Here is a 13,067-nt window from a genome sequence, read left to right on the forward strand (position 1 = left end):
ACCAGAAAATGTCAGTACGCAGTGATTGGTCCAAGTTGGTCTGAGTCCATATTTCTATGACAACCACTCTTGACAGTCAGAAGTGACACACCTCTACCAAATTTGACGTGAGAGCATATACTTTTACTGAGCCATCTGATTAGTCAGTTTATAACTTTAATTTTAGCTTTCTGTTTGTACAGAGTGGTGGGAGGGGTCACTCAGTCCAGCTCTCGTGAACATTCAATGGTTAGACACTTTCAAAAACTAAAATGTATTCATCCCAATATAAACAGGTAAAATCAGCAATTTTGCAGATGTGGATGCTCACCTCCCTGGAGAGTCCACTCAGTGACTTTATGGCTGAAAACCCCCAGGCCTGCCCCATTGTAGGCCGCCACCTCAATCTCATAGTTAGTCCAGATGATGAGGTCTTCCAGGAGCAGGGTGGTCACATCTGGGCTGGAGATGTTCTTGATTTGGTAATCCACAGGCAGCCCGGTGAGGCGGTATCTAAAAGGCATGACATTTGAAAAGCATTAAACGCCGTGGTTTGTGAAGGGGGGGAGGAGGGTTGGTGCATGCTCAGTTTAGTCTGCAGCGTGGTTGTGGGCCTGTAGGAGCGCACAGTTCCCTGGAATCCCTGCTAGGGGGAGACAGAGCACCACACTGACAGCGCTGCCTGGAGTCTGAATAACATCTGTGGTCTTGTTTGGGTGTCATGAATGTAAAACTTGACAGAAAAGCAAACTAATTATGCCTTTACAAGTTGGCTGATTTATTGCTGACAAGTCAGTGGAGTCACTCCATTAAAAAAATCTAGTCATTAATTGCTGACAAAACTCTTTTAAATCTAAGATATATTTTATCTTTTAATTTGAAAATCAGAGTGTTATAAGATCAAACATATTTACTCATTTAATTTAAAAACTTGAATCTTTTACCATGTACTTGTAGCATTTGAAGATTAAAATATTGATTTTTAGCTGAAAGGTGCATGAATATGGATTTTACCGGACAATGTAGCCCCTGAGGATGCCGTTCTGGTGGCTCTCCTGCGGTGGCTGCCACTGGATCATGATGGACTGGTTGGTGCGCCCGCTGGTGATGACATTCTGAGGAGAAGCACTCGGGGGCTCCTCCGGGAGAGACACACTGCAGCATACAGACACAGAGACGACAAAAAGAGAAGTTCATTTTATACCCATAAAATGTTTTAGTTCCATAAATATAACTCAAGTAATTTAACTGTCTAAAGTAACATCATTTTTTGGTGATGAAAATACAGTTTTTCTTTATTTTTATTGTTTTTTGACACTTTCTTCCATTTTTTAAAACATCTTTTACTTTTTCTACCCAAAACGGCTCCATATATGATGTAATTTATGAGCCCATTATAGGATGTCTGGGCTGCACGGGTGCCTAAAAGCCTTTTATATACCCTGACAAAATCCCAGAGCGCCTGGAGAGAAGATACATATAGGAGAAAGGAATGAGATCAGCTTCAGAGGCTTAGTGGCAAATAGAGACATAGAGAGTCCTGTGCTTGCCACGCTGAAACAAACAGACGGACTCCCCTGTGACAGCGATGGGACAGTTGGACAAGAGCATGGAGGGAGGAGGTGGCAAGCAAAAGTTGTTTAAGGCCACAGGGAGGTCAGACCTGAGCCCATCTCTGAAAACGGAATCCCTTTAGCAGATCCTCCAATGGGAAGCTGAACAGACTTCATGTCGACTCCATCAACATCGACTCCAACTTGTTGTCTTGGCAACAAATTTTTTTTTTACCATGAAGGAAAGCTTTTACCTTTCTAGAAAGCTCAATTAAGAATCATTTCAGGATTTGTGGATTACTACAGGCATTGATTTCACCATCTGACGTGCTCTTCTGCAGCTTCGAGCTGCAGAAGTTCATTGGATGTGCAGACTTATTTGTTCAAAACTAAACATGTTTCAAAGACCCATCCTAAAGAAAATTATGTTTTTGGTATTCTAACATGTTCTAGTGACATTGTTCTGATAAGGGAGGACATATATATATATAAAAGCTTAAACTGGCATTTCTGAGTATTTCTTTATTCAAATTGATGTAAATCAGAAAGAGACAAAAAATGCAGTTTGAAAAATACCTCGAAAATACAATTGGCGGCTCACTAGCTCCCTGCTCCGCTCCATTCTAATTGGTTCCACTTGCAGACACATAGATTCATGTACGCCTTTGTTTTCCTCGCCTGAGCTGGAACCTGGCTCCAAACTGTACTGCTCAGATATTGCTCGCCATTTTTGTTGCACCGTTAATGTTAGTTTGTGTGTGAGAGGTAGTGGAGGAGTGAGTAAACAGAGAGCTTGGGGAATCAATGATCAATGAGGGGAAGGGGGGCGGGGTTGTTCGTCGCCAGAACTTCTAACTGTTGCTCTGCAGACAATATACGTCCTAGAAAACGACACAGGTTTTTGGATTTTGGATAAAAATGGCACAATCATAACTAAAAGACTGGGAACACTCTAAAAATAGATCAAAACCCATCCGGAGTGGGTCTCTAAAAGTTTTTAGAGGATCCTAGCTAACTGGTTTGCAGATACTCTATCCTACTGGGGATGAAACGTTTCGATAGAACAAATCTGCAGCAGTGGCAGTTCTGCACATTCTTTGAAGAGGCATATCTTTGTGCATGAGTTTTCAAATCCTTTCAATACTCGCAATAGAATGTTCTGTTGACAACAGAAGACTTTAAATTAGCAACTCAAAGCTAGTATTTTTTTTTTTTTAATTAATCGGGCTTTTAATGCGTTTGATTTATTTTCATATATTTTCTTGACAATCCGGGTATCCGGCATAAACTCTTTGCCAAACCAGGTGTTCACTGGTTCGCTGTGAGGAGCCCTGTAGGAACATGCTGAAAGGTGAACAACATATTTTCTTGGGAATCAAGATTAAACACGAAGAAAAGAAAAAAAAAAAAAACAGTTCAATGGCTTTTGATGAGATTTTTCCCACTGAAAATATATTAGCTAAAACTTCCTCACTTCCCCCCTCTGCCCCTCCCACCCTGGTCGGTAGGTGACAAACTCTTTTTGCAAAAAGGCAGCTTTTCTGTTGGTATTAGCTTCATAGCAACCATTTATTTTTTGGTCACCCTGGGGGGGACAAACAGGTCTATGTCATTTTTAGAAGAATCTGCAAAAGCAAAAATTGGGGATTTCCTTGGCAACTGAGGTTTTTGGTTAAGGGGCCCACATTCTTACTGTATTCACATTGTATGTCACTGTTTTGTTCAGCTTGAGCCAACAGACCATGTATTTAATGTTCACAATATTTTGGTACAAAATGTGTGAGCAGTAGATGAATATGTTCTTTTGCTAGCCCGCCACGCCGATGGCGTTCAAAATGTACAACTTCTATTTCCAACCTTTTTTCCCAGGCAGCTTTCAAATGATGCTCGAGGAGTTTAGGAGGTAATAGATCAAAATCCCTTGGAGTAGTTTAAATTTGTTTTGGTGGCCTCTTCCTGAGGTCAAAGGTCAAAACCTTGTTTGTGGTTTTACACTTGACCTGGCGTATGAAAATTAGTGAAGATTGCTTGAAGAAAAGTTTCTTTTCCCAGTTTTGTGAAAATATGAGAATTGCAAAATTTCCTAAAATGGCCACCAAGCCATAGATCCTGTGGCAATCCCATAATATTTTCAAATTTCTCCAACACCTGTTTTGGTTTTGTTAGTGGAATTTGAATTTTTTGGCCGCATTCACTTATTGGACAATTCCTATATGGTCCTTGCAGTCAATGATTGCTGCGAGGCATAATTAGTGAGCAAATAACTTCACTAGAGAAGAAAATGTCTGCTCAACAATTACAAAAAATAAATCCAGTTTCACGTTAACTTGAATAATAAATGGGATAAATGTTGATCTGGCCGAAAACAGATTAAACTCTATGACTAACCGCTCTGTCTCCTTGCTGAACTGCCCCTTCCCCACATCATTAACGGCACAGAGGCGGAACTGATAGGAGCGAGCTGGAATCAAACCGTTCACCGTCACTGCTGTAGACTCTGGTTCAATATTGGCCTGCAAGATGGCCCAGGGAGCATCTATGGCACAAAGGAGGAACACACATGTTAGACACACAAAGAAAAACAATGTCTTTTCTTCGCTGCTAACCATTGAGCTCTAATGCCCCGAAAAGAAAAAAGCAGAGGGATTTGAATAAAACTTCTTGAATTTAAGAATGTTAAGCTTTCAAACAGCAAATGCATGAACTGAAGTTGCATATTTTATAAGGTTTTACCATCTAATTAAGGAAAAATTATTGATAAACATCCCTAATTGGACTCATTGTTTATGACCTTAAATAAAAAAACAAACCCGCCGATTTTATGCATAGAGGAGAGGCAAAAATAAGCAACTTAACGCAGGTTAAAGATGACGGGTCCTTGAACGCACGTCTAGCATGGTGTTCACACTGGACAAGCAGGGAGGGGCTTCATCTTCTTTTGCTACTGTTTTATAGCACATGTCCGCCATAGCTATGTGTGAACGCCAGACTTTTAAACGTAGGAGCCAGAAAAGCGCATTAACGCGCGTTTACATGGACTCTTTATTGAACACGTGTTGCAGAGGGAGGTGTGAACATAGCTTCACACGCAGGGCTCTAGGAGTACACTGCTTGTCCAAATCAAGATAGCTCCGGACCGGTGCAAGGAGGGTGCCGCACGACTCACTGTTCTCAGAAACCTCCAGGATGTAGCGGATGAGGGGGCTGTTGCCGTCAAAAGACTTCGCCCAGGCCAGGTCGATGGCTCGTTTTTCCGACTTGCTCAGCACGGCTGTGGGGTTCTCCGGAGCGTGGGGGAGCTGCCTGTGGGGGAGGGGGGAGGGACGGGACAACTTTGGTAAATAAAAGGAGTCTCTCTACCCCGGCGAAGAGGCTGGGAAGCAGGAGGGTCACCAAGCATTTTGCTTCCCCTCGGAAAATCTCTAGGAAGGGAATTTTTCCGTAATATAGAGATCAGGGAGACAAGTGATGAAATGTGACTTGACAAGACAGCGAAGATGGCTCCCTGTCAAGATGAACACATGGGCAAACAAAATGAGATGGATATTACTAGATTAGGGTGGAAGGGATGGGCTAGAATGCATTAGGACACAGAAAGGAAGACAAAGCTCGGTTTAAGACAAGAATAAACGAAGCCAAAGCTGGGATCGTTAATCCATTCATCCATAAATGTAGATAAATGCAGTCAGATTCATGTATAAACCCCAAGCAATGACTAACTCAGGCCCTAAAGGCAGCCAGCCAGCAAGCTAGCAGACAAAAACAGCCATTCAGTGGCCAACGGGGAGTTCGATTCATATTCTATCCTGACTTTAGTTCCAGTTCAGGGACTGAGAGTGATGAGGAAACAGAAGATCTGAGGGCAGAAACATCACAAAAGTCTCTGTGTGAGGAGAAGGGGTATGTGTGGCTCTGGGAGTTATGGTGGGAGGGGGGGGGGGGGGGGGGGGGGGGGTCACCAGAGGCTAGAAGTGTGTCAGGTGAGAATGAGGACAAGGAAGGTGAGGAGGAGCAGGCGTCATTTAAGTGGAAATGAGTCAGAGGTGTCGATAAAAGGAGCGGGGGACAGCAGAGATGGTGGTAATGGTGCGTGGTGCGCTCGGCTCTCAGATGTGTGTGAGTGGGTAGACGACTTGTTCTTTGCAGACTACAGAAAGGGGGGTGGACAAAGCAAGAGGAGGAAATGGGAAGTTACCTGACACGGAGGTGTGCGCTGCGAGAGTCATTGCCTCCGACGGAAGTGACCCTGCAGGTGTACGTGCCGATGTCGCCCGACCAGGTCTGGGAGATGTGCAGGGTGCCGTCGGCAGACAGCTGCATGCGAGGGACGGACTGCACGTTAATCACAGAGCCGTCTTTCTCCCAGACGTGCCTAAAAAAGAGCAAACCCCAACAGTTAGATCAGAACAATTCCACCCACAATTAAATCCCACTTTTTGGAAAAAACGGTAAAAGAATCAACATTCTTCTACATTGTTTTTCTGTTGCTGTGACTCATACTCCGGATACAGTAATATTCATTCATTCATCTTCTTAACCGTTTATTCCCTTTCGGGGTCACGGGGTTGCCGGAGCCTATCCCGGCCCCTTGGGCGTAGGCAAGGGATACCCTGGACTGGTCGCCAGTCTGTCATAGAATATCCTCAATCACACATCCATTCACTCTCACACTCACACCTATGGACAATTTAGAGTTGCCAATCAACCTATGTAGCATGTTTTTGGACGGTGGGAGGAAGCCGGAGATCCCGGAGAAAACCCACGCATGCACGGGGAGCACATGCAAATTCCACACAGAAAGGTCCCCCATTGTGTTTTTCATGTCCCCCAGCCGGGACTTGAACCGGGGGCCTTCTTGCTGTGAGGCAAGAGCGCTAACCAATGCGCCACCGTGCAGCCCAGATACAGTACTAATAAAACCTTAATAAACCAGAGGAAGAACGCTAAATTCTATTGTTCAATATTGAGCTGTGACGTGTGACACACAAACATTAATGTCTCCATGTTTTTGATGCTACGACAAGATCAGATGCAGCACTTGTTTTGGTTCATTGAGGTTCCAACAGAACCAAAGCTGGATTTTCCCGTTTCTCACAGACAATTCAATCGGGTTGTTCACTGGCTTCGAGTTAACAAATTTGATTTAGAGCAAAAAACGTCAGCTTCTAATATGTTTTCTATTTTTAATATATAACTTTATCTATAGCTACATCCTCCTTTGTTTTGGATAGCCACAAAATGTCTGGAAAAATTATACCATTGTAAATGACGTCAAACAAGTTTTCCTTGTAAGTGCGGCCTTTTCTTTCACATTTCCCAAATTCAATTAAATCACTGAAACTACTGTATGAGTCGCAACCGACTTCCATCAGATTTCCAGCATCATTCATGCATAATTCTGCTGCCACCTTCCAGGCTGTCAGCCGTGGAGCTGAGGTTAACTCCTTCTGACAGCAGAGCAATGAGTAAACCTAGGTGTTGGATGTCTTCTGTTTTCCCACAATCAAAGATGAGCTTGTCATTAGTGAGGTGTTTCATCTCTCTGTTGCATGTCTCTACAAAACTCCCCATCAGAGCTGACCTGCGCGCATGCAGTGGCTGCATATCAAACAGCGGATTCCCAGTCATCAGGACTGCTCAACTTCAGATGTACCTTTCTCCTCTGAGCAGAACAGGATAGAACAGTCTATTGATTTCAACTGAAGTTGAGGGAACGGGTTGGAGTTCGGTTAAGAAGTCTGTTGGTAGCAACAGTTTTTTTTTTATTTGTTTGTTTTAAGACCACTTGTTGGGAGCCACTATGTCATAATTGTCTTTGGCAACAATAATTGCCTATGACAAAACTTAATACACCTTTTTGTTTTCTATCATTTGTCCTGACATTAAGTTTGGTATGGTGGGATGAAGCAAAAGCAGCTTTCAAGAGATGATCTTTGAAGATCAAAGTGGGACCATGTGGAAAAGGTTTCTGCTTTTTTGCTTTTTTTTTGGTTTTAATTTACTGGTAATCCCTATTCCACACTCAAACAGGCATAAACAAAAAGCTTGAGTTCTAATCTGCGCCTGTGAAGCTACGTACATCCAGGGCATTTAATGATATTACTTCACTTGCTTCAAAAAAATTGATAAGCTGATTAATGAATTTTTCCTAATGAAACATAATTTTGTACATATTATTAACTTTTGATACTTGACCAAATTTTTCTATGAAAATTCCTGAAACAGTGTTTTGTCTATTTTACTGATACAGTATTATTTTTTTAATCATATCAATGACTTTTATAAGTAACATGATCTGCATATATTTTGGATACTTTATTCCCATGTTGATTTCTAAAAGTTATTTTTTACAAAATAATTTAAGTAATTCATCTTTGTCATGTGCTTTCTAGGAACCGGATATTGATAAATCATGTAATAAAATGGTTACAGTAGAACAGGGGTGGGATTATATAAGTTCGCTTCCTTCCACTCCCTTTCAAGCAATACTTAATTTTATGTCTAATTATGCTAAGTTTGATAAGTTATTCTACGAATGTATAACTGATGATTGTATTGTTTTTGTGTATTATTCTCATTTGATTGCTTGAAATAAACCATTTCAAATCAAATCAAATCAAATGTGTTGGGCATTTAAGACCGTGCTGATGGCAGGTTTTTGAACGTGCTTGGTGTCTGTCACTACCTGATAACATGTACTGATGGTTGGAAGAGGCAAAGTGCGACAAAAGTTGTACAAACCGCAAGTATTCATTTCTCATTCATGATCAATTGTCAAGTTGATCATGAATCCATGTTTTAAAAAGGACGCTATCCATACATCACTACCTGACCGGTCAAAGTTCAACTTTAACTCTCATCGTTTTTGCCACACTTTTTGCACATACAGCCCACAAGCGGACTTAAAATCTTGCATAGTGATTTAATCGTTGACAAAAATCAAAGACACAAATTTCTGTGCTTAAAGGTGCACTGAAAAGTCTTTAAAACAACAACAGTGCCAGCTATTTTGAAAGGGACACAGCAAAATGCTAGGTTGGGTGTTATTGTAAATACGCTAACATGGCTAACATGTAGCGTTGTCAGACTGTGTTTTTCATTTACGAGTTGGGAGGTAGCGCAGTCACAGTGTAGTTTGCTTTAGCTGTATCAGTCTGTTTTTTATGTTCTGCAAACAAGTTTGGGAGTTACAGGTGTGTGAATACTCAAATGCTGCTAACGCTTCTTTGGCACTAATTCTTCTAATGTGGCTAACATGTTGCATGTCACACGTTGTACTGTAAATGTGAACGCAGCTAGCAGAGACCGACAGATTTATATCTGATATAAGTTCATAGGTTCACTAGATATAAACTAAACAGATAACTGAAATCATTTGTTATGTTTTAAAAACTGAAAACGACTGGTATTGAGCCCAACATGTGGAAAGAATACAAAGCTTAAAACAAACAGCTCCCAGCAAAGTCAGTATTGATGTTTTGTCACCATTAGATCCTATAAGTTAAATGCTTTTGCCTTTTTCTTATTGATCCTTTAGTCTCCTGAAGTTCTCTTTTGCAGCAAAGCACTTGATAAATTGCCGTTTTTATTTTTTTAAATTTTGATAAGGTTAGGAGCTATAGACACATCCACAACATCTCTGTCTCTGTGAACATACCCTTACCTGATAATTACACTGGGGTCATGTGTGACTCCACAGGTCATAACAGCTTTAGTTCCTTTGATAACACTCAGGTCCTGTGGTGGAGTAGTAATTCGAGTTCGAGCTGGGTAGAAGGAAAAAAGAAAAGAAAGATTTACTGGAACAAAGACGTGCCGAAAAAAACCTTTTTTTCCGCAAATGACCCATGGCGGCAGAAATGACAAGTGAGTTTCAGAAGAGTATTTTTGAAATGAAATGTCTGGATCGTATTTTATTCCTGAAAAAAAAAAAAAAAAAAGAAACCTCAGTGGTTACTTTGAATGACTTTACTAGCATTTACTAGCTCCTGTTTACTAGCGCATGTCTGCCACCTACAATTGGAAGAGGATTGGTGCGAAATGTCAAAGTGGTGCAAATCTCTTGAATCTTGTTCCAGGCTTTTTCTTTCACAGCTCTATTCTCATCAGACTTGGCGACATAACCTAGTGTAACTTGCAACGCACATTCAATGGAGCCTGAAACTCCCATTTCTGTGCATTTACATAGACTTTTCATTGGAACTGGATGCTTGAACGCATGATGCTAAGGATCTGAATGCAGCTTCAGTCACATGCACCTGAACGGAGAATCAACAAGAGCTACAACATCTTAACGGGAGCACAGATGCGTCTTGCCTCAAGTTCCTCAAGCTTCAAGTTCCCTTGAGGCCATCATGAAAACAGAATGCATGATTGCTCTGCGTGCGGTAGGTGTATCAGAAAATATTGTGTAAGGATAATGTTGGTTTCACTCACATATGACGTACGGATGATGCTGTCATACTGTGTCCTTACGGCGCACTCTAGTCATTAGCGTTTTTCACTTCACATGCTCACCAAGCGGTCTGCAATCTTAACATTTTGTGCAGGCCAACTGCATGCCCCATTTTGTTGCCTGTAAGGGCAGTTGTGACTAAGCCGTAATATATTATTATTATTATTTTTTTTTTACCACACAGGCATTGCCTCTCACAGATTATATTTTTATACCACTTTGGAGCAAATCAAGCACGGGGATTTGGAAACAGACACGACGGGCCTCGTCCATCCTGACCCTGCACACTTACCCCACACGATAAGGTCGGCAGATGCCTCGTCGATGCCCCTGGAGTTGCTCGCCATGCATGTGTAGGTCCCAGCATCCGAGATGTGTGACGGGGAGATGAGCAGGCTGCCTGACTCCAGCAGAGTGAATCTGGGCAGCTGCACTGAACCACTGGCCAAAACACGCTCACCTTAAACATGCAAAACCCCAGAGAGAAACAAAATACTAATAAGAGGAAAAACATAAACAGAAAAACAATCAGATGGCAAGAGAGTGGAAAGAAAAACAAATTAGGCATTTGGAGATGTAAAAATAGAGGATTTGAGTTTTTTTTTCTGCTGATCTTCTATTGGGATGCAAAAGCCGGGTGCAGGGTAAATCCTGGTAAAGGATTTTAATCAGGCTTTATTTGGTAAGCCACGGCAAACTGGGGTCCCATGTGCAATGTATAACAGACGTAATAATCCCCGGATCTGCATACTGTGTGCATGCATGTGTGAGACCTTTCTGCCAGGTTATAGCTGGTCTCGGCGCTCCTGAGGTCTCACAGTGGAGGATGACTGACATCCCGTCGATCACAGTGCTGTCAGAAGGTCCGGCTGTGATATTTGGCGCAATGCCTAAAGACAAAAACAGTACAAACACAGAACGCGGGGAGCTAAGTAGAGCAACAAGAGAAGGTAAGAGGGTTATAGAGGTGAGGGGGAAAAAAAACTGTTTGTGCCAAAGCCCCACTTCAAACGCATTTCTTGTAAGCACCAGCCTGCTGCATCTCAGCGTTTAGTCAGTGCTTTGTCCAACTAATTCTAAAAGGATTGACACGGCTTTCACCTTGGCGCCACAGCTGTCTGCTGCCGCTTTATCTTTTACACCCAGAGAGATATCAAATATATGGAAAAGAGGGGAGAAAATAACACAGAGAGGCACAGATGTACAGAGAAGGCATTTCAAAACCAAAAAAAATTCCTATACGTTGTATGCAATAAATCAAAGTCTTTCCAGGATGACAGGAAACTGCATCACTCGGAGCAGAGAAGGGAGCTTGTCACAGGAGCAGAGTGGATCTCAGGACAGAGAAGAAGTGGAAACGCGTGTACGTGTTGAGAAAGGAGAAGGTGACAAGATGAGATCTGGAGGGAGGCGATAGAAGGAGAGGCAGCACTGTCAGGGAGAAAAATAGGGATGGAAGGGGGGATTTGGCGAGACAGAATATTATGAATTCTGATAACAAGAGCGCCGTGGAATGAAGACAGCAGGAACTGAGACACAGTGAAGAAAATTAGATGTCAGAAACTTGTCGAAAGATACACAGCGAGAGTTAAATTAACATTGATTTTCAACTTCCAGCTGTGCTGCGAACTCGGATAAAGAAAAATAATAAAGAAATGACCCCTCATCTACAAATTCACAAGTATTTCAGAAATAGGGGAGGTGTTGAACACACTTTTCATTGAAAGTGGTCAATTGTTGCCAAGAATTGAGTGATGGTAGCATAACACAGATAAATTAACCAAAAAGCCACAAGTATTAAAGGTTTAACTTTTACTTGGAATACAATTTATCTGTAATAAATGTAAGCATTGGCAATTTAGGAATGTTGGTGGAGTACTCACTGGTAACAGCAAGATATGTGTTAGTCTGAACTTCTCCTGCCATGTTTCTGGCAAAGCACTGAAACATGCCGGTATCATCAGGCAGCAGGCCGTTGACCTGCAGGCTGCCTCCCACCAGGACCCTGTACCTCGGCGTCTTCACTGGATCAATGGGTAGGGCATCCTTGTACCAAACAATGTCTGGCTGGGGCACTCCTGCAGAGGGAGATTGCAGGCAAAGCATTGTACAAAGAGATCTAAAAATCTTTATCAAACAAGCCTGCAAATGTGTGACTTTCTAGTAAAAACAGATCTCACCCCGTGCCTGACAGGGAATGTCCACCACCTTCTCCATCTCCGCTGTGATGTGTTTGTCTGGCTCTTTTATAAACTGGGGTGGCTCTGATTGATTGTGCAAAGAAAAGACAAACAAACAGCAAAACATAAGAATATTTCAACACAAAAGAAAACCCACATTGCAAATCTACATCGCAGCCTACAAAGCACCCAGTTATGGAAAATGTGACTTTAAAACAACAACATCAAAGCAAATGAGGTATCAAATCACAGAGCTCGGTGTCTATATAAGGAAAGTCTTTAAAAGTAGGCCTTCCCTCCAAGTCACAGGCAGAAGGAGAGCAAAGTCTCAGTTGGCAGTATCAAGGGAAAAGTTCACCCCACCTTGTGCTTTGAGTCGCATCACAACCTTGAACACATCAAAGTGTTTCAGCAGGATTCACTGAAAGTGATTCAAGCAATGCTATTAAACTGTTTCTCGAGGCCAACCATTAGTTTCTACCTTTTAAATCAATAACGCTTTTCGTTTCTGCCTCACAACTTCACAGCCACGCTTCTGCAAAAAGTTATGCAGCGAGACAGGGAATATTTACATCAATTCCAGACCGTCACATTTCTTTGAACTTGCAAATCTAAATGCTAAGTTTAGCCCTGCATTGTGAGTGATGTATGTAGCTAAATGGGGAAATGGCTTTAATAGTTGCGCGTCAGTCAGTGCTGATGTGGAACTATTCTGTTTTCCACTTTACCGTCTACAAATGCCCCTAAATATGGATGACTTTGAACAGTTGTATTGAAGTTTGTGTGTCACCGCATTGTCTCCAGAGTAACCAGGCTTAAATGTGAATGGAAAACCCGTGAGTGTGATTCAGAAATGCTTGGCAGTTACTTTTTGCAAGACAAGCTTGAAGTTTTTCCTTT

The 13,067-nt window shown here is 42.0% G+C and overlaps 1 protein-coding gene across 5 annotated transcripts in view; it reads right to left on the reverse strand.

Moving 5' to 3' along the window:
- sdk2b (sidekick cell adhesion molecule 2b) overlaps nt 1-13,067 on the reverse strand; it is a 392,744-nt gene that overhangs the window by 53,828 nt on the left and 325,849 nt on the right. For all 5 annotated transcript variants that reach the window (XM_023949204.2, XM_023949202.2, XM_023949203.2 and 2 more), the window contains exons 8-17: nt 12,168-12,251; nt 11,871-12,065; nt 10,761-10,877; nt 10,280-10,447; nt 9,196-9,298; nt 5,728-5,904; nt 4,699-4,835; nt 3,921-4,068; nt 994-1,134; nt 311-492 (exon numbers count right to left, since the gene is read on the reverse strand). In XM_023949204.2, the coding sequence (XP_023804972.1) occupies nt 311-492; nt 994-1,134; nt 3,921-4,068; nt 4,699-4,835; nt 5,728-5,904; nt 9,196-9,298; nt 10,280-10,447; nt 10,761-10,877; nt 11,871-12,065; nt 12,168-12,251 (1,452 nt within the window). The remainder of the gene's footprint in view (nt 1-310; nt 493-993; nt 1,135-3,920; nt 4,069-4,698; nt 4,836-5,727; nt 5,905-9,195; nt 9,299-10,279; nt 10,448-10,760; nt 10,878-11,870; nt 12,066-12,167; nt 12,252-13,067) is intronic.

This window comes from Oryzias latipes, chromosome 19 (genome assembly GCF_053564925.1).
Source record: "Oryzias latipes strain Hd-rR chromosome 19, Olatipes_Hd-rR_3.1".
Lineage (NCBI taxonomy): Eukaryota > Metazoa > Chordata > Actinopteri > Beloniformes > Adrianichthyidae > Oryzias > Oryzias latipes.